The 21,925-nt window shown below is 44.3% G+C and overlaps 1 protein-coding gene across 4 annotated transcripts in view; it reads right to left on the bottom strand.

Moving 5' to 3' along the window:
- tbxas1 (thromboxane A synthase 1 (platelet)) overlaps nt 1–21,925 on the bottom strand; it is a 242,859-nt gene that overhangs the window by 139,648 nt on the left and 81,286 nt on the right. For all 4 annotated transcript variants that reach the window (XM_078568528.1, XM_078568527.1, XM_078568529.1 and 1 more), the window contains exon 4: nt 982–1,034. In XM_078568528.1, the coding sequence (XP_078424654.1) occupies nt 982–1,034 (53 nt within the window). The remainder of the gene's footprint in view (nt 1–981; nt 1,035–21,925) is intronic.

The raw sequence follows: 21,925 nt of genomic DNA, 5'->3' as shown, positions 1-21,925 counted from the left end.
CTGAAAGTGGCATCCTGCTGCTTGTGCTCCCTCCTCTCCATTTGTCAGGCTGTCAGTTAGGTTGGTGGGTGGGAAATAATGTTAATGAGGTCCTGCCATTAATTCTGGCAGGTCATCCACGTCCTCAGCCTTGCCAAATTCTTCAGCCGTTTTCATCCTCCACAACACCCTGCCCGTCTCCCCATAAGCATCCATACATTGGCAGATGCTTCTGCACCTTGCTACTAATCCAACTAATAACAAGGGATAGGTTTTCAGAAAGGAAATTCCTGGTTTCCTTAGGACCTTTTAAACTGCTGACCTTTTAAAAAGCTGACAATAATTGCAAAAATGTACAAGTTCAATTATTCCACCCAAGACAAGTCAAAATAGGAGATAGTCAGTATTATATAGAATTTTACAGCACAGTAACAGGCCATTTGGCCCAACTAGTCTATGCCAGTGTTAATGCTCAAAATGAGCCTCCTCCCACTCTTTTTTTTATCTCACCCCATCATTATATTCTTCCATTTCTCTCTCCCTCATGTACTTATCTAGTTTACCCTTAAATGAATCTATATTAATCACCTCAAATATTCCTTGTAGTAGTGAGTTCCACACAAGGGGTTTCTCATTTCAGATGGAGATGAGGAAGAATTTCATCTCTGAGGTTTGTTAATCTTTGGAATTTTCTACCCCAGACAGCAGTGGAGGCGGGGTTATTAAATATATTCAAGACTGAGTTAGACAGATTTTTGATCTACAAGGGAGTCAAGGGTTATGGGGAGCAGGTAGGAAAGTGGAGTTGAGACCATGATCAGACCAGCCATGATCTTATTGAATGAGAGGAGCAGGCTCGAAGGGCCGAGTGGCCTACTCCTGTTCCTATTTCTTATTCTAGCCACTCTCTGGTTAAATAAGTTATTCCCTGTTAGTGTTTCCCCTCTTTCTCTGGGAGGTCAGCGCAATGATAAATGTTTTAGACAATAATAATCTGCTTACCCACAAACTCGGCTGTACTTCTGGACCAACTCCTGGTGGCCCTCAAAAAAACCCTAGTTGGAAACAAAGATAATTTAAATATGTAAATTAGTAATAAAAACAAGCCTAATAATCATACTACCAATTTCTCCAGTAATTTAATCAGTAAAGTATAATTAAGCCATACAGAGCAGGAGGTCCAGATTCCAACTTGGGACTACGATGAGTTAGCTGAGCTGAGCAGTTAGGTGATATGAATAGCATCATTGCCATATGCTAGTGAGCAGAGAAATCAGGCTGGATTCCTACTCCAGATCCCAACTCAGTGACCTCCTACCAGGCACAGACAGACAAACAGTGTGACCGGTCAATACAGTGCAGGTATATGAATATTCGATGAGGAAAGGACTTAGTTCAGTTCTGATGCTCTCCTCGGCCCAATACTCTTTGGATACTCACTGTCTAGTCTCATTCAGGGAGAACTGCTACTAACTGAGGTAATGGGGGTTGCTGATACCTGTGTGAATGCTCCTTAGCAATAGTTCATAAACTCTGGAGAGAAGTAGAGAAAGGTTTCCCAAAAGTACTAGTACAGAATCGTCCACTTAGGTGGCATATCACGAGCATGTTTTTTGCATGTATTTTTCTGGATGAAAAGGAAATTAAACCACAGATGTATGTACACTGGAAAAATTTCCAATGCAACTATTTCCCACCAATACTGTAATGGGAGAAGTGGAAGAACTTTACATTTATATCATGCTTTCACAGCCTTAGGTGTCACTAAGTGCTTTGTAACCAGTGAATTAAAGCGTTATCACTCTTGCTATCCTGCAGCCACTTATGCATCCAGTAAAATCCCACAATCAACAAGATGAATGAGCAATTCATTTGCTTTTAGTAGCATTGGGTGAAGAATAATTGTTGGCTAGGACATTAAGAGGATGTCACTGCTCTTTCAATAGCATCATGAGATCTTTTATCTACCTGGAAGGGTAGACAGGCCTACGGTTTATCAGCTCATCTGAAAGACAGCGCCTCCAATAATGCAGCTCTCCCTCAGTATTGCACTGAAGGGTCAGTGAAGATCGTGTGCTCAAGTTTGTAGTAGGGATTGAGCCCATAACCTCCTGATTCAAAGATCAATCTCTACTTGGGAAAGTTAGTGTTCTCAGGGTTAATATTTTTATTTAAATGTCTACTGTACCTGCCTCTAAGGTACTGAATACCCAAACCATTTTATTTGGAATAGTAAGTGGGTCAACGTTCTGACTTGCTATCCCTTGGTCTAATTTATATTATTGAAGGTTGATCAGGTTCCGTCAATTACTGATGACTGCCTATATTCCTCATGAACATCCCTGGGTGACAATGGCACAGACTTGTTTCAATCCTGTTCCTGAAGCCTCTCAACTTCAACAGGTACTGGCCCCTTGCAATCTCACCAACTCATATGATGGGAAGTTTTGAGATTTTGCAAGTCAGCTCCATTGCTTCTCTCTTTTCACCTGACCCTAAACAGTTATGAGTCATTGTAGTGGGAATCATGTTGCAAAAGTCATGCTTAATTGGCATCTACTCCTGTATCTCTGGGAGCCCTCAACAATAACTCCTGGGCAATGGTGATTATTGAATCACTTTCTTCTTGGGCTCCCTTTTGCTTTTCTATTTTTGCTTCTATGAGTTTAGAGATTACTTGTCTTTTGTGAGCCACTGGGGAAACAAAAACATACAATCACAGAGGAGGAAAGGGAAATGCATTGCCTAATAATGGCAGCAAGTTCAATCACAAATCAGCTATAGGAGGGACAGTTAAAAATCCTATATTAAACTCAGTCCACAGAACCTCTGGAATTCAGTGTTAAGAGCTGGAAAGGTTAAAAAAGGGTTCACATTTATATAGCGCTTTTCATGACCACAGGGCATCCGAAAGCAGTATACCTACACGCCCAATTAATTACTTTTCAAGTGCAGACACTGTTGGAAACGTGGTAGTCAATTTACACAGCAAGCTACCACACACAGCAATGTGACAATAACCGGATGGGCTGTTTTTGTGCCATTGGTTGAGGGGTAAATAGTTGTCAGGATGCTGAGGATAACTCCCCTGCACTTTTCAGAGGATTTTTTATGAGGCTTCAATTTAGCATCTCATTTGAAAGTCAGCATCTCCATCAGTGTAGCACACCTCCAGACTGCGCTGGAGTGTCATCCTGGATTCTGTGCTCGAGTTTCTGGAATGAGACTTATACCCACGATCTTTTGACTCAGGGGTAAATGTGCTAAACAGTTGTAGCAGAAAGCAAAGACAAAGTTCCAAATTGTACAGCCATAGTGGCTAAAACAAAAGGAACTAATGGTGCTGAGGAGGGGATGTGAAATGAGAAGGAATCTAGCATCAGAGCAGTGAAGGGTGTTTGCAGTGGTTATGTTGCTTAAGGAGGTGACTGAGCCAGGGTGTGGCAAGGCTCTGGAGAGATCTGAAATCAAGAACGAGGTCCTTAACATCAATTCATTGAGATGTGAGGAGGAACATGGTTTGGTAAAGTTGGGAGAAAAAGGAATAGAGAATTTTGTGCCAGAGAGGATAATAACAGATAATCATTTCAGCAGCAGCGGGGGACAGATAAAGGTGAAAGGTGTGATTAGCATGCACAATATGAATGTCAGGTTAGACCATAAGACGTAGGAACAGAAGTAGGCCATTCGGCCCATCAAGTCTGCTCCGCCATTCAATGAGATCATGGCTGATCTGATAATCCTCAACTCCGCTTTCCTGCCTTTTCCCCATAACCCTTGATTCCCTTACTGATTAAAAATGTCTATTTCAGCCTTGAATATACTTAACAAACCAGCCTCTGCGCTAAAGAATTCCACAGATTCACTACCCCCTGAGAGAAGAAATTCCTCCTCATCTCTGTCTTAAATGGGTGGCCCCTTACTCTGAGATTATGCCCTCTGGTCCTTGATTCTCCCACAAGCGGAAACAACCTCTCAGCATCTACCCTGTCAAGCCACCTAAGAACCTTATATGTTTCAATAAGGTCACCTCTCATTCTTCTAAACTCCAATGAGTACAGGCCCAACTTACTCAACCTCTCCTCATAAGAAAATCCCTCCATACCCAGGATTAACCTAGTGAACCTTCTCTGGACTGCCTCCAGTGCCAGTATATCTTTCCTTAGTTAAGGGGACCAAAACTTTTCACAGTATTCTAGGTGTAGTCTAACTAGTGCCTTGTATAGTTTTAGCAAGACTTCCCTATTTTTATACTCCATTCATTTAGTCCAGTGTGGATAAACTGGTTTTGTTCCTATACGATTTCTGTGCTGACTCAACTGTATGCATAAGTTCTAATTTTCTTTATGAATCTGAGACACAAAGAACAACCAGGATAGAGTAGCTCCCTGCAAAATAAAAATGGATCCAGTCTGTACAAAAAGAGAAGTTGGACTAATTGTGGTTAAAACCTGAAAGGGCAAGCTGCAAAGAACGTGTGACACTGATGGATGGCCACTGGACTTCAAGTAACCGTGTGAACTCTATTAGATATTCCATTAGACAGGTGGTAGTGTCTTAGTGTCCTGCACACTTCAGAATTACAGGATATTGCATGTTCAGAAGGCTACATTTTGACATGACACTGCAAATCTCCTATTCTGTTCAATTGAAAAATATATTTACACAGATTCTCAATGAAGTTTTAGCCTTTCAGTTTCTTTTTTTAACTGACTCCTTGGGCTGAATTTTACAAGGGGTGTCGGGACCCCGGGGTCAGGGTAAAAAATCAGATCCTGAGCCCGCACTTGCCAGCAGCAGGACCAGCTTCACAATTTTATCACAGGCGGCATCCTAATCGACCGCCTATGGGCCTACAGTCCAATTAAGGACAGCAGGCAGGCTCCTGATGCTGCTGGCCCAATCCCAGGGCCAGCAGCTGTGAGGTCTCAGCAGCGCTACAGGGAGAGGTGGTCGCTGCTGAGGAATATAGGGAGGCCTGGAGCCTCCGAAGGGTAAGTTAAAAATTCTTGGGCCCAACAGTTGGCGGGCAAACCCCTCCAGGGCCTCAGGTGCTGTCTTCCCTGCCCACAATCCCTTCTTTAGCCCATGGAGCTTTCTCCTTGGATTGTGGCAGGGAGGCTGCCCTCATTTAGCTGGTGGACTCCCCACGTGGCATGAGGTCGCCCTGGCATTGGGAAAATGCCAACAGCATCATAAAATGGCCCCTATTTGGGCCTACAATTATGCAAATCTGCAGCCCATCACCTTGGTGTGGCTAGTCTGTCTGTCCATTTCTGGTCCTACCATCGTTAAAATGCCCCAATGGGTGGGACGGCATCAAGGAGTAGATCTGACCTGGCTCCCCGATATTTTACACTCTGCTACAGCTCCCACTTCACCTCCCAGCCAGTAAAATCTTGGCTTTTTTCTCTCATTTCCCTTTTTACCCCCCCACTTTCCCTCTTTGCCTCTCACTTCAGTTCATTTTCCATTTACTCGTTTCTTACTTCCCCGGCACCCCATTCTGCCCCTCGGCCTTCAATCTGTAATGCTGTGAGATCTGATCTTGGACAGGTTGACGATAGTTCGAAAAGGCACATTGTACCAAAGTCCTTGGTTTGAATTGCTTTGACGAGAGGTCAGACTTTACCTTCCACTCTCCTCGATCTGTAGTAGTGCAAAACGCACATGGATTAGCACAAAGTTCTCCTCAAAAAAAATTAGTTGCAACAGTAATTCATTTTAAGGGCACTTGAAGGAGGAAAATGATGAATAGACAAATTAAAGGGAGAGGGGATGGGGGTGGGCACTGTCGCTAAATTAGGTTAAAAAGGGTGTTTGAAAGAAGGAACAGAGGCAGCAACATGAAGTCACAAACTCGTAGATATATTTGACCCTGAGCTGAGCCTCTACCCCATAATCTCTCCATCACTAAGACCACCTATTTCCACCTCATAATATCACCTGACTCCAACACTGTCTCAGCTCCCCTGCTGCTGAAACATTCATCCATGCCATTGTTACCTCTAGACTTGACTATTCCTATGCTCTGCTAACCAGCCTCCCATCTGACACCATCCATAAACTTGTGTTCATCCAAATCTCTGCTTCTCATGTCCTAACTTGCACCAAGTCCTGTTTACTTATCAACACTGTGCTCAACGACCTACGTTGGTTTTAGGTCTGAAGCCAAAATTAAAAGATATATGCAAGAGCTTGCTAACAAATAAATGCTAACGCAATGTTTGATGTTAATGTAAAATATGGCAAAGCTTTGATTTTAAAATTCTCTAACAAGTGTTCAAATCCCTTCATTGCCTCCTGCCTCCCTATTTCTTCCAGCTCTGCAAGCCTCAGAGATCACTGGCCCTTGCACATCCTTGCCTTTCATTGTTCCATCACTGGTAGCCATACCTTCAGCTGTGTAGACTCTGATCAATGGTATTCCCTCCCTAGACCTTTCTGCCTCTCTACCTCTCTCTCCTTCTATAAGACGCTCCTTTAAACCTACCTCTATGACAGTTTGGTCAGCTTGTCCTAATATCTCTATATGACTTGGTGTCAATTTTTGTCTGATAATGTTCCTGTAAAGCAGCTTGGGGCATTTTATTTCATTAAAGGTGCTGTATAAATGCAGGTTGTTGTTGTTTCCAGACATCTCCTGGTAAGACTATTGAACTTCTAATTGATTTCAGGAAAGCCTCAATTCACTTTATAATTCTATTTGGTAATTTTTTTCCTTCATTGTTACTTCTCCTGGTACAATTTCGACTGGTGGAAAATTCAAGAAGGCAGATCAAACCAAGTTCATAAATTATTTGGAGGTAATCCAATCAGTTCAACTTTAAGTAATCCATGTTTAGAAAGGATCGAATCATTCTCCCCACTTGCTGATCATGTGTTCACATTTAATTACATTGGTTTGATCCTGTTGTTGTTGATCCATTTCTCATTCCAGGACTGCACCATAGCTGGGGTTTGTTCAGAGATGTTAGTAACCCCTAGAATTAGGACAGAATTTAATCCATATATGGAAAATTAATAATCTTTATTTCAAAGATTAAATAGGGATGTTTGATGCTCCACTAATTTATGGCCTCTTGGCTGAAATACATACAAACATATGTAAAAGCCATTCGGCCCCTCGAGCCTGCTCCACCATTCAATAAGATCATGGCTGATCTGACTGTAAGAACAGAAGAACATAAGAAATAGGTCCAGGAGTAGACCACTCGGCCCCTCGAGCCTGCTCTGCCATTCAATAAGATCATGGCTGATCTTCTTGTGTTTTGATTTCCACTTTACCATCTAACCCCGATAACCTTTGATTCCCTTGCCTAACAAGAATCTACCTACCTCTGCCTTTAAAATATTCAATGACCCCCACCTCCACCACCTTCTGAGGCAGAGTTCCAAAGTCGCACAACCCTCTGAGAAAAAAATTCTCCTCATCTCTGTCCTAAAAGGGTGACTTCTAATTTTGAAACAGTGCCTCCCTAGTTCTGGACTCACCCACAAGAGGAAACATCCTTTCCACGTCCACCTTGTCAAGGCCGTTCAGGATCTTGAATACTTCAATCAAATCACCACTCATTCTTCTAAACTCCAGTGGAAACAGGCCCAGTCTGTCTAACCTTTCCTCATAAGACGACCCATTCATTCCAGGTATCAATCTAGTAAACCTCTTTTGAACTGCCTCCAATGCATTTACATCCTTCCTTAAATAAGGAGACCAAAACTGCACACAGTATTCGAGGTGCAGTCTCACCAATGGTCTGTATAACTGAAGCATTACATCCTTATTTTTATATTCAATCCCTCTCGTAAAAAAGGATAGCATTCCAATAGCCTTCTTAATTACTTGCTGTACCTGCATACTAACTTTTTGTGACTCGTACTAAAACACCTAGATCCCTCTGCACCTCAGAGTTATGCAGCCGTTCTCATTTAAGTAATACTCTGCTTTTTTGTTCTTCCTGCCAAAGTGAACAACTTCACATTTTCCCACATTAAACTCCATTTGCCAGGTCTTTGCCCACTCACCCAACCTATCTATATCCATCTGCAACCTCCTCATGTCCTCTTCGCTACCTATCTTTGGTCATCTGCAAATTTAGCTACCATGTCTTCACTCCCCTCATCTAAGTCATTGATGTAAATCGTAAAAAGTTGAGGCCCCAGTACAGACCCTGTGAGCCGCCATTCATCACATCCTGCCAATCAGAAAAAGACCCATTTATACATACTCTCTGCTTTCTGCCAGACAGCCAATCTTCTATCCATGCTAATATGTTACCCCCTACACCATGCACTTTTATCTTCCATAATAGTCTTATCAAATGCCTTCTGGAAATCCAAGTACAGTACGTCTACAAGTTCCCCTTTATCCACTGCGCATGTTACTCCTTCAAAAAACTCCCAATAAATTGGCTAAACCTGATTTTCCTTTCACAAAACCATGCTGACTCTTCCCAATTGCCTTGAGCTCTTCTAAGTGTCCAGCTATAACCTCCTTAATAATCAATTCTAATAACTGTCCCATGACAGACGTCAAACTAACTGGCCTATAGTTTCCTGTTTTCTGCCTCCCTCCCTTACTTTCCAATCTCATGGAACCTTTCCAGAATTTAGCAAATTTTGGAAAATTAGCCACCTCTTTTAAGACCCTAGGATATAGTCCATCGGGACCTGGAGACTTGCCAGCCTGCAGCTCCATCAATTTGTTCAGTACCATTTCCCTAGTGATTTCAATTTCACCAAGTCCCTTTCTCCCGTTCACCTCCTGATTTGCAGCTATCACTGGAATGTTTTTTGTATCCTCTATAGTGAACACAGAAGCAAAAACATTTGTTCATTTCTTCCGTCATTTCCTTATTATCTATTAACTCCTCACTATCACTCTCTAGAGGACCAACACTCACTTAACTTACTCTTTTCCTTTTTAAGTACCTGTAGAAACTCTTGCTATCCGTCTTTACATTTCTAGCTAGCTTCCTCTCATACTCTAATATCTTTCTCCTGATTAACCTTTTAGTCATTCTCTGCCGTTCTTTATATTCTGTCCAATCATCTGTCCTGCCACTCATCTTTGTGGAATTGTATGCTTTTTCCTTAAGTTTGATGCTTTCCTTAACATTTCTAGTTAACCTCGGATGGCGGGTCCTCCCCTTAGAATTTTTCTTTATAGTAGGAATGTACTTATTCTGAATACTCCGAAATATCCCCTTAAATGTCTGCCACTGCTTCTCTATTGATCTGTCCTCTAGCCTAGTTTCCCAGTTCACTTCAGCTAGCTCAGCTTTCATCCCCACATAGTTGCTCTTATTTAAGTTTAAGATACTAGTCTTAGACCCACTCTTTTCCCTTTCAAACTGGATGTAAAATTCAATCATATTGTGGTCGCTGCTACCTTGGGGTGCCTTTATTCTGAGGTTATTAATTAATCCTGTCACATTACACAACACCAAATCTAATATAACCTGCTCTCTGGTTGGTTCCAGAACGTGCTGCTCTAAGAAACTATCTCAAAAGCATTCTAAGAACTCTTCATCCAGGCTACTACTGCCAATCTGATTTTTCCAGTTTATGTGTAGATTAAAATCACCCATGATTATTGCTGTCCTTTTATCACAAGCACCCAATATTTTCTCCTGAATACTTTGTCCTACACTGTGGCTACTATTAGGAAGCCTGTAGCCGCTCCCAATAATGGCTTTTCCCCCCTACTATTCCTCATCTTCACCCAAAACCGATTCCACATCCTGATCTCCTAAACCAAGGTCATGTCTAACTATTGCACCAATGCCCTCTTTGAATAACACTTCTCTCCTCCATCTTTACCTAGCTTCCTATTCTTCTTGAATGTCATGTACCCTTGAATATTAAGGACCCGATCCTTGTCGTCCTGTAGCCATGTCTCCGTAATTGCCATCAGATCATATTTATTTACTTCAATGTGGGCCATCAATTCATTTACTTTGTTTTGAATGCTACGTGCATTCAGATAGAGAGCCTTCAGTTTTGTCTTTTTGCTACCTTTGTAACATCTAGTCTTGACTGTTGATGTATTCTTAGGTTTTTTCTCTCAGTCCCTTCCTGCCATTCTCGAACCCTCATTTCTCATTTTACTATTTTGCTCTCCTGTCTTGACTCTACACCTTGAATTGCTACCTCTACCCAAGCTTGATCCCTGACCCCTCTTGTTTAGTTTAAAGCCCTCTCTATTTCCCTAGTTATGCAATTTGCGAGGACACTCATCCCAGCACGGTTCAGGTGTAAACCATCCCACTTTCCCCAGTACCGATACCAGTGCCCCACAAACTGGAACCCACTTCTCCCACACCAGTCTTGAGCCACACACCTGTCTCTCTAATCTTATTTGCCCTGTGCCAATTTGCACGTGGCTCAGGTAAAAATTACTACCTGAGGTTCTGCTTCTTAATTTGGCACCTAGCTCCTCATACTGACTTTGCAGAACCTCTTTCCTAGCTCTACCCCTATGTTATTGATACCTACATGGACCACACCAACTGGATCTTCCCCCTCCCACTGCAAGTTCCTCTCCAGCCCTGAGCAGATGTCCCGAACACTGGCACTGGGCAGGCAACACAGCTGTCTGGACTCTTGCTCTTTGCTGCAGAGAACAGTGTCAACCCCCCTCACTATACTATCCCCTACTACCACTACATTCCATTCTGCTCCCCCTACTTGAATGGCTTCCTGCACCACAGTGCCATGGCCAGTCAGCTCATCCAGCATGCAGACTTCGCTTCGACAATTGCAAAGCCTGAGGCTGCTGCCCTACTTTCTGCTTGGTCCCATTACCTGCCTCACTGACAGTCACATCCTCCTGTCCCTCACTGCTGACCAAAACAGATGATTCTCTTTAAGAGATGTGACTGTCTTCTGGAGCAAGGTATCCAGGTATTTCTCCCCGTCCTTTATGTTGCGCAGTATCTGCATTTTGGCTTCCAGATCAATAACCCTGATCCAGAATTCCTCAAGCTGCTTACACTTCCTGCAAACGAGTTTGTCATGGATCACCTTGGTGTCCAAAAACTCCCACATCTCACAGCTGCAACATAACACCTGTCCCGTCATTCGAACTTATGTTATTTAGTTAATTCACTTTAATCACTTTCTTCCTATGTCTGCTACAATTTACTGTGTTTATTGAATGCTAGCACCACTGACAACTAAAGGTTATATGCTTCTTAACTACAAGGTATGTGTTTTAGATGTTTGTTTAAATTACTTTATTTTTATTGCTTTTTTATCTTTATTGTTTGATTTTAATTTTAAAGTTTTCAAATTTTGGTTTATTATTTTAAAGTTTTAGTTCTTTTTATTTATAGGTTTACCTTAACTCGCCTGTCCTAAGCTGGTTTCTCACACCCTTTGCTTTAGACTAAGCACTTAACGGCCAAACAACTTACTAGCATCCTGTGACATCACAGATGTTTTTCTCTTCTTTTCCCAGACAGCAGTTTCCCAGCTGCTGAAACAGTGAAACAGCGCTCAGCTCTGCTCCTCACTCGAATCCCTGGTCTGTATTTATAGGCGCTCTTCAGCTCCCGACTGTCTCCCACAGATCTGCACCATTCTGACTCCCAGCAAGGTACTCAAGGTACCCAAACTGAAGTCCTGGCCACTCTCCGCATCCTTTTCAAACTGCAGTCCCCGCCACTCTCAGCATCCTTTTCAAACTGAAATCCCTGCCGCTCTCCGCGTCCTTTTCAAACTGAAATCCCTGTCGCTCTCCGCGTCCTTTTCAAACTGAAGTCTCTCCCACTCTCCGCATCCTTTTCAAACTGAAATCCCTGCCACTCTCCGCGTCCTTTTCAAACTGAAATCCCTGTCGCTCTCCACGTCCTTTTCAAACTGAAGTCTCTCCCACTCTCCGCGTCCTTTTCAAACTGAAGTCCCTGTCGCTCTCCACGTCCTTTTCAAACTGAAGTCTCTCCCACTCTCCACGTCCTTTCCAAACTGAAGTCTCTCCCACTCTCCGGGTCCTTTTCAAACTGAAGTCTCTGCCACTCTCCACGTCCTTTTCAAACTGAAGTCTCTGCCACTCTCCACATCCTTTTCAAACTGAAGTCCCTGCCGCTCTCCGTGTCCTTTTCAAACTGAAGTCCCTGCCGCTCTCCGTGTCCTTTTCAAACTGAAGTCCCTGCCGCTCTCCAAACCCTGCACTCCACATTTCTGCCTATCTCCGATAACCTTTCACCCCATTGTTCATCACGCGTCTATCTAGTTCTGCCTTAAAAATAATCAAAGCCTTCCACTTCCACTGCCTTTTGAGGAAGAGAGTTCCAAAGATACACAAGCCTCTGAGAAAAAAAACTTAGCCTCATCTCTGTCTTAAATGACCAACCCCTTATTTTTAAACCGTGATCCCTAGTTCTAGATTGTCCCACAAGAGGAAACATCCTCTCCACACCCACTCTGTCAAGACCAACCTTTCCTCTTAAGACAACTTGCCCATTCCTGGTATTAGTCCAGTAAACCTTCTCTGAACTGCTTGAAACGCAGGATTTACATCCTTCCCTAAATAAAGAGACCAATAGTGTAGGCAGTATTCCAGATGTGGTCTCACCAGTGCCCCTGTATAACTGAAGCATATCATCCTTACTTTTGTAATCAATTCCCCTCACAATAAATGATATCATTCTGTTAGCTTTCCTAAATATTTGTTGTACCTGCATAATAGCCTTTTGTGATTCATGCACTAGGACACCCAGATCCCTCTGAATCTCGGAGCTCTGCAACCTCTCACCATTTAAATAATAAGCTTCTTTTCCATTCATCCTGCCAAAAGGGACAATTTCACATTTGTCCACATTATACTTCATTTGCTAGATCTTTGCCCACTCACTTAACGTGTCTATGTCACTGTGTAGCCTCCTTATGTCCTCTTCACAACTTACTTTCCTACCTACCTTTGTGTCATCAGCAAATTTAGTAACAATTCCTTTGGTCCCTTCATCCAACTCATTTACATAAATTGTAAAAAGTTGAGGCCCCAGCACTGATCCCTGTGGCACACCACTCGTTATATCCCACCAACTAGAAAATGACACATTTATGGCTACCCTGTTTCCTGTTAGCTAGCCAATCTTCTATCCATGCCAATATGTTATCCCCTACACCATGAGCTTTTATTTTCTGCAATATGCATTTAAGTGCTGTGTCTATGAGCTTTCTCTCAATTCAGAGACTCAATTGAAACTAATTTTGCTAAAGTAACAAGCTAGACAGGTATCCCAAATCTTACTGTCCTGAAAAGATACACTTTATGAAGCCCTCAATATTGCTTCATGTTAATTGTTCTGCACATTTGTATAGAACCTTCTAATCATGGTATGGAGGGTGGTGTGATCACAGCAACTACTTATATCTGAATTTGCAGTAACCAGTGTACTGGAAATATATGCACAATATAATTCTCAATCTACCTGTTGGTAAGATATTAAATTTAGGTATTGCTTACTGAGCAAGCAGAAGGGCTGTGGGAGAAGGGAATTTACAATACAAGTCAGTAAAGCAATATTAATCATGGCATTCAGAATAACATAATATTTTATGAGTTTATTAAGTAATAAATTTAGCGCAGAACCATCTCAGATTTGCACTAAGTGTGGTAGCGAGCAGGAAAAAGGACGTTATATCCTGCCGGCCGCAATGGCGGCTTTTCACGTCGTATCGTTCCATTCCCAGCACGTCCTGCCTCACAAATTATTCATTTCCAGGAAACACGCCGGGTTGCTGGCGAGGTGGTCTCTGATTGGCCAGCCCCGCCGTCACCTTAGACTCTCAGTAAACCGGATACCATATTTAAAGATTGCGCCTGCACAGAGCTAGCGCTCTTCAGGAGGTAGGAAGCAGCTGGGAACTGATGGGTGCCAAAGGGAGGAAACACACTGGCCCCCAGATTTAGTGACACCTCCCTCGGGTGCCTACTGGATGCAGTGGAAACCCGCCTCAATGTACTCTATCCCCCACTCAGGGCGAAACCAGCAAGCAAGGTCATCAATCCAGCATGGGAGATGGTGGCAGCAGTGGTCAGTGCCAACGCCCTGCAAAAGGGGACAGCCACCCAGTGCAGGAAGAGGATGAATGGTCTCATCCGTTCCACCAGGGTAAGTCATTCTTCTCATTGCTCTCATCTCACACTCACAAACACATCACACATCCATAGGAATCTCGCACCTCAATGGACAACGCCAATAGCTCTCACACACACCCTCACATATCCATCAGACTCATATCCTCTGGAACTCATGTCCTCATCCTATCTATGGCTGCGCTCACCATACAAACATTCCATGCAGTTCCATGTGTCCTGCTCACACTCTCTCCATCTCTTTTCATGCAGGAGAAGCTGGTTCACAATGCAGGGAGGGGTCCCAGACCGGGGAGGGTGGAGTGGTCCACATTAGATGGACACTCACTTTGAGGAGCTTGCCATCGTGCTGGTGACGACATGGATTGTGTCTGCGGCGACGGTGAGGTCGGTGACGAACACCCACATGAGGATCAGCACCACATCATCCCTCTCAACGTAACTGTGAGCGCTCTCCCTCCTGCCTTTAACTCTGCTGCCATGCACTAATCATCTCAACTCTGGTTCACAGGGAGCTCTGCCAAGTGACCGACACCCTCAGCCAGCCAGTCCCTCAGCTCCATCCACATCCTCACCTCCAGCCAAGAAGACAACTCCTCCACTAAAGAGCTGGAAATAAGCAGCCTGGAAGACCTGTCACAGCGCTTACCCACACCCTCCACCAGCACAGAGGCACACACCTCGATGGGACCTAGATCAGGCTCGGGTTCACAATCTGGTGGTCACCACATGGACACGTGTCTGCAACAGGAAGATACAGGTTCAGCCAAGCTCCCCAGCACTTGGAGGACTGCTGGGGAAGAGGCATCTGTGAGGTCCGAGTCAGATGACGAGCCTCTGGATTCGGCCTTCCAGCTCATTGTGGAGAGTCAGCAGAAGGCGGGGGAAAATCATGCAGAGCTGTTAGAAGCCCACAACAGAGTGGCATGAGTATCAGAGAAGCGCATCGCCTGCTCTCTGATGAAGTGGTGCCCACACGTGCGCGCATTGAGGTCTCCATGGGGAGGATGGTGGACTTCATGGAGACCCTGGTCCAGCGGAATTAAGAGATGTACACAGATCTGCACTCCACTGCGGTATCCATGGGAGAGTTCCTGCAGTGGCAACACGTGGGGGAAACGGGGCACTTTGATGTCCCTCCAGGTGCTCCTTCCCCTCAAGGAATCAGGCTGGAGCCCTCGGGCACCCAAAGGGAGGAAGAGCGGCAGCTGGGCACCCCTGGGTCATACACTCAGGAACCTCAGAGACTGTCCTCTCCTTCCAAGTCCCCTTTGCCTGTGACCCCCTCAACCTCGTCCTCTGTCACTGCAGAAGGAGCAGCTGACCTACAGGAAGACAGCCAAAGCAAGCCGGGGCCCTCAAGGCCTTGGCTCTCCAGAGGACCATGTCAAAGTCAACAGAGGCAACAAGGCCAACCATCGCACAGGCTGTCACCTCCCCTCCTCCGGATGTCAGGACAGTGCCTAGAAGAAGAAAAGTTGAGAATTTCTGATCACAAGTGGTTGAACATATTTTGTCACTTTATAATCTGAAAACATATTCATTTTCACTGAGTAATGTGTAATGGTGTCTTTCAGCTTCATTTATAGGCTTTGTGAGTCCTCCCCCTGCATCCCACCCACTAGCAGTTCAGCTGCACACAGCCTGACCACGAGAGATTCTGGAGGAAGCGGTGTGTGTGGCAGGGCCTTTCGGAGCCTTGTGCAAGCCTTCACCCATGTACGCTGAGCTTCCTCCATCACACTCATCTCAATGTCCTGAGCATTTTCAATGCTGCCTGCTGGGGTTCTCTTTCAGTTGTCCATCTGAGCTGAGCTGCAACTCCACCCACCCACTGATCACACTTCAATGCAGCACCTATGCCCGCCCAAAACAAGGCTCCTCTCTATTGCGATTTCAGGAACATTGTTGTAATAAGTTTTTTTCTCAGCTCCCGCGCCCTTTCCTCTCCCCAGTCACCCATGTCCTTTCCCCCATCACTGTTGACCCCCCTCCCCCAAACGCACAGCCCCCCCCTCCCCAGGTACACCTTCCTCTCCCAGACAAACATAGACCTTCCTCTCCCACCCGCGCCCCCCTTGATACACCTTCCTCTCCCATTCACAGCTGGGCCTTCCTCTCCCCCCTCTCAATGTCCATCTGTAGCAGTCATGGCCAAGATCCGTGATGTCCCGAAGCAGACCCCAGATATCAATGGAGACCTCCCACCTTCCATGAGCTGTTTCGTGGTGGAGCCTTGTCCATCAGAATTCATCCAGCATGCGATGTGCGTATTCCTCCAGTGTCCGGTAGCTGCAGGGCTCCAGCATCTTGTGCTCCTTCGATGTCCGTGATGTGAGCAAGGCCCTATCGGTAAGTCCCAACTTCTGAACGTCACACTTGTCAAGACGTGTTCTGGGCCGGTATGTTTTCCCGCTGATGTGGGCAGTAAATCTGACACGGGGAGAATGATTCTGGCAAGCAGGGCTTATAATTAGACGCAAATGTATAAAATGACATTGCCAACGTGTGACGGCCCACCACTGACGGGTGAGTGGACGACGGTGTGAAACCGATTTTTGGCCTTCTCGCCATGTCCGCTCATGCCTGCCGTCACGGCCCAGCACCAACAGGGATGGAAAATTCAAGCCTTAACTTTCAATTGTAAATTTTAAGATAAAGAAAAATGAAAAATGGCAAACCATGTTCAGAACTGGCTTTCCGCAGTAATTTGATTGGTCATTTACTGGAAGGTTTTCTTTGTGACTTATTCTTGATTTGTTGGTTTGGTACCCTAGCTCCTGGACTGGAGCTAAAGTCCCGCCGTTTGTGACTTCCTTATTTGCGTTTTTACTTACCCGCGCTTTGTACTTTATACACAGCATCGCCCATCGCGTGAGCAATGTCCACTTATCCGCGGTTTCTTCTCTCTCTCTCTCTCTCTTCTTTCCCCGGGGAGACGGCAGCCATGACAGAGCAGAGACTGGAATGGTTTCAGCTGAAATGCAGCCTAAACGATGGGATTAATGTGGAAATGTCCGAATTGCTGGGCCCAGAGCTGCAATAATGGCTCCACTCGATTTTAAATCTTCACCAATGCATTGCTCAGAGGCTCCCCCTTCTGTCCTATACAGGTACAGCACCAGAGTTTTGCTGGAGTGTCCAGTACTCCCCTCGCATGGCTGGAACCTATCTTGTTAAATCCCATTCAAAAGTATGCTCCCCATTCGCGATTTTGCCGTTTGCAAGATTTCGCGGGAACATGACCCCCGCAAACAGCGGGACTTTATTGTATTTGATAAATATAAATGTGCGGCAATCAAAATATGTGAACATCTGTCTCACACCTGGAGTTTGATGTGACAAACAGGAAATCTGCTCCATTCCTCCATTATTTTAATATTAATGTACAGGGAAAATTAGAAACTACAAGGGTAGAGTAACTATTAAATAGAAGAACTATAGTGTAAAATAATAGGATTTAAGCAGGTCAAATCTCCTGGCTGGAAGTTTCATGAGAACATTAAAAGTAACAGCTAAGAACATTTGAAGACTATTAGTTACTGTTATATTGTGATATTATTTGTAAAGAGTTAGGAATCAATTGTTGTGTGAATGTACAGCCAGGATGCCACATTCACTGCTGCATGACAGTCAGGTATCAAGCAACAATATATCAGCCCACCAGCCACATGGAGAACTGCAATGAAATACACTCAATAAAGCTACAGAATTTTGAGTCCAAAAGTCTGATTATTTCGAACTAATGGGAAGCAGAAGACACAACAGTTACAATCTTTGAAAGTTCACTGTATTTGGAACAGAAACTGAGCGCTAAAAGAAAGCAAAAAAAAAAGGAGCAAGGGACAAACTAGGTAATTATAGGCGAGTGAGCTTGACATTAAGAACGGGGAAAATTGCTAAACCCCAACATCAAAAGCGGATAAAATGAGCACTTGAAGAAGTCTGAAGTGATTAGCAAGAATCAGCACGGCTTTGTTACAGATAAAATTACACAGAATATACAGCACAGAAACAGGCTATTCAGCACAACTAGCCTGTGCTGGATTTATACTCCTCATTAGTTTCCTCCTATTCCATCTGTCTCATCTCAGCCTTACAATGTATCTTTCTGTCTCTCTTCGCATGTACTTGTCTAGTTTCCTTTTGAAAGCATCTAAGCTATTTACCTCAACCACTTCCTGTGGTACCGACTTCCTCATTCTAACCACTCCCTGACTAAAGAAATTTTGCCATAGTCCCTATAGGATTTATTAGTAGCTATCCTTTATTTATCGCTCCCAGTTTTAGATTCTCCCACAAGTGAAACAATTCTCTCCACATCTACCCAATCCAACCCTTTCATAAATTTGAACACCTCAATTGGTCACCTCAAAATCTTCTCTTTTCTAAAGAAAAATATCCCAACTTGTTCAATCTTTCCTGGTAGATGTAATCTCTCTGTTCTGGTGCCAAACTTGTAAATATATTTTGCACTTTCTCCAGTGCTTCTATGTCCTTTTTCTGGCATGGAGACCAGAAACATGCAGAGTACTTTTAAGTGAAGCCTGACCAGGGTCTATACAAATTTAACATAACTCCACTACTGAATTCTATACCTCTAGAAATATTAGGTTATGTTTAAAAACTGTTCACAAAGTCACAAGCAGTAAATATATTTAGTCTTACATTGGATATCATATGCATGAAGTTTCAAATAGATGATAAGGGTCTAAGCAATAGATTACTGGCTATAACTGAAGCATGAGGAAATAGACACAATTGGTGATGTGGGCAGGAAATTGATTTGGCTGTAGCAGGTGAAGTTGGGATAAAAGGGACATTGTTAGATTGGCAGGCAGTGACAAGTACTGTCCCTCAGCTTTACACTCTATAAGTAGATTGGAATATATCCAAGTTTGCAGTTGATGTGAAGGTAGGAGATGTACGTTCTGAATTGGCCAAACATTAGGCTGGTTCCAAGTGTAACCAATTTGTAGCCTAACCCCAGAGTTGGGAAGGGGACAGGACCTTTGCTCTCCCTTTAGACATGGCTATCGTTATGAGGGAGAACTGGGGTGGGGGTAGGGACCATGAACCCTGGCCAGGATTAATCTGAAGGACCAGGCCTGTATGCCTAAAGATTAAGATAGTCCTGTTTTTACTGGGGCTGTGCAACTACCTACAGCTTTCTTCTGTGAGTTGGGATCGGGCATCACCCCACCAGTCTGGAACTCTTCAGTCAGGCTTTCCAGCCTCTTCGGTGTACAGGCATCCCAGGTACACCTCTAGCCAGCTGAAGGAATGCAAGTAGATGGCTCTCCTGTAATCATGCAAACCTTGGCAGGGTCAGAACCGTTGAAGAGTCAATTGTGGAGGACACAAATGGGTATACCTTAACACTTAAACGAGGGTCGCATACAGAATTTCAAGGCCATAGTGAATCATGAGAAAATTATATAATATATTAAATAATTCAGTGTAACAATGGCAGATGCACCCCAATATAACCAAATGTGGGGCATAAACAATCATTGAATAGTAAAGCACAGAAAAGGAGGCCATTTGGTCTATCATACCTGTGTCTGCTTACAGCATTACTCTCTATTCCCTTCTCCCTCATATGTCTTTCTCAACTTTGCAGCTATGCTAATCGTCTCAACTACTTCTCATGGTAGTGAGTTCCACATTCTCACAATTCTGAGTAAAGAGGTTTCTCCTCAATTCCCTAACTGACTTCTTGTTGAATATTTTATATTGATTGGCCTCTATCATAAAGTTGCTGCATTAAAAAAATCTCATCTCATCTCTGTTTTTAATTTCCAATTACTTTATAAGTAATCTGGCCTAGATACTGGAGAGAATTCCCTTCTGCACTTCTTCAAATAATTTTGTGGAATCTTTTACATCCACCTGAGAGAACAGACTAAGGGCCAGATTTTCCTGTAGGAGATGAGAAACGGGAGGTGGGTTCGATCCCGGGTTGCAAACACACCTCCATCACAAATCTGGAACTGGCAGCAATTTTCCTCAGCTCGGGATCTTAATTAGGTCAGGGACATGGTCTGCTGTTCAATCAGGCTGCCAGGACACTGGAACAGAGGAGGCCAACTCCAGATTAGGCAGGATAAAAGGCCTGCCTCAGCCACTAGTGTTGTGCCTGAATCGTCCCATTCATTTTTATGCGTTTGCAAGGGACCTTCGGGTATGAGAAAAAAATTGTTCTGAACCTCTCCCTGCTGTCTACTGTTTGTAAGATCCTCTGCAAGCTGGTCTCGCATAATCAACGCAAAATCAGTTCTTCAAAACTGAACTCACTGCTTTGAGCTTTTACTATGCTGGCTTAGAGTTCCTTTATAAATACAGTCAGTTGTGGCCCTTAGCCTTCTCTTTTCTCTCCAGTCTGTGTGTGCAGACTGTAATGTGCAGCTACTGGAGTTGCATACCAGCCATTTTGAGGGACATCTCTCCACATATGACCCTGAATAAAAGAGCCCCTCCCTATAGCCCTATGTGACCATCCTAAAGATGTGAGGTCAGCAAATAAACAATGCCTTGAGCACTCCTGACTTCATACCAACCCATGGAAGTGAGAGCTCAATGGGGCCTAGCACTGAATAACCTTGACAAATGGCAAGAAGCCATTCCATGATTGCCTGCACATAGTCTCAGTAATGTTCTATTTAGCAGTGATAAGGGCCCTCAGAAGTCACAGATTGGAGGTCGGTACTTGGAGCAGATACGTTCTCATCTGTCAGAGTTCCCTGAGGCTGTGCAGGTTTATAGACTGCAAATGGAGTCCATGTTGGAAATAAGTTTGACCATGTCTCAGGACTTCAAGCACATGAGCTCGTCCCATGAGAGGGTGGAAACCTCAAGGAAAGTCATATACAGCAGCACCTGGAGTGCAGGCAGGAGCAGAGTATTGCATTGCACAGAATTCATAGCACTTTACGTCGTCTGGACCAGTCAGTTCTCCACCTGAGCACTGATGTCCATGGGATATAAGTAGTAAGTTGCTGTCTGGATAGGTCAGTTGTGCAGCTGACCCAGTGTTGGCTGGAGGAGGTGCTAGCTGTGCCCCTGTGGCATCCTCCTGCAAGGCAGCAGGAGTGCAAGACGAGGGCTGAAGATATGCCTGAAGAGGTTGAGGGTACCACACCTTTCACAGTGCCCCCATCATCCCTGACTTCCTCGGCTCCTCTGACAAAGGGAGCATCCGTGGAGCAGTCTCCAGTAATGACAGGTCCCCCTGCAGAGATGCTGACAGAGCAAAACCAGGAGAGGCCCTAATGGGTCCCTCCAAGATAAGAATCACAACCGCAAAGCCAGAGACGTGAGCAGATTGCCTCCACCTCCTACTAGGCTACAAGGAGAAAGTAATACAAGAGCGTCCAAGGAGGGCACGGTGTCAGTCTTAGCACTAAGTGGGCCAGTGTGGTGTCTGTAGATGGTATATGTTATTAGTAGGTAAAGCCTACTCCGTAAATAAACCTACTCTTTGTTATCAAGGGAGCCATCACTTTATTAACTTTGCGCAGAACAGTAGTAAAAGTGTGCGAACAAAACATTAGCTTCTTAACAGTGACAATGGAGTCTCCAGGGAGTAGTCCGTTTTGGTGCAGGTAAGATTGCATTGGCTGGACACACGGTTGTCTTTTCTATGCCAGTGCGCACTTGCTGCATTCATAGCCATGTGGTTAGTCCCTCAGGCCTCAAAGTTAATCAGCTAAACCTCTGCTGGATCAGACTGTCGATCACAATAATGGCTTTCTGGAAAAACCTTGTTGTGACACACCAGGCCTGGTCACCTCCATGGTCACCTGGAGGACCTCATGCAGCTTCCTCTGTGTCCACCTCATT

The sequence above is a fragment of the Cetorhinus maximus genome, chromosome 22, assembly GCF_964194155.1.
Source record: "Cetorhinus maximus chromosome 22, sCetMax3.hap1.1, whole genome shotgun sequence".
In the NCBI taxonomy this organism is placed as follows: Eukaryota; Metazoa; Chordata; class Chondrichthyes; order Lamniformes; family Cetorhinidae; genus Cetorhinus; species Cetorhinus maximus.
Note: the sequence above shows the minus strand (reverse complement) of the source record. Positions and strands in the feature narration are given on the sequence as shown.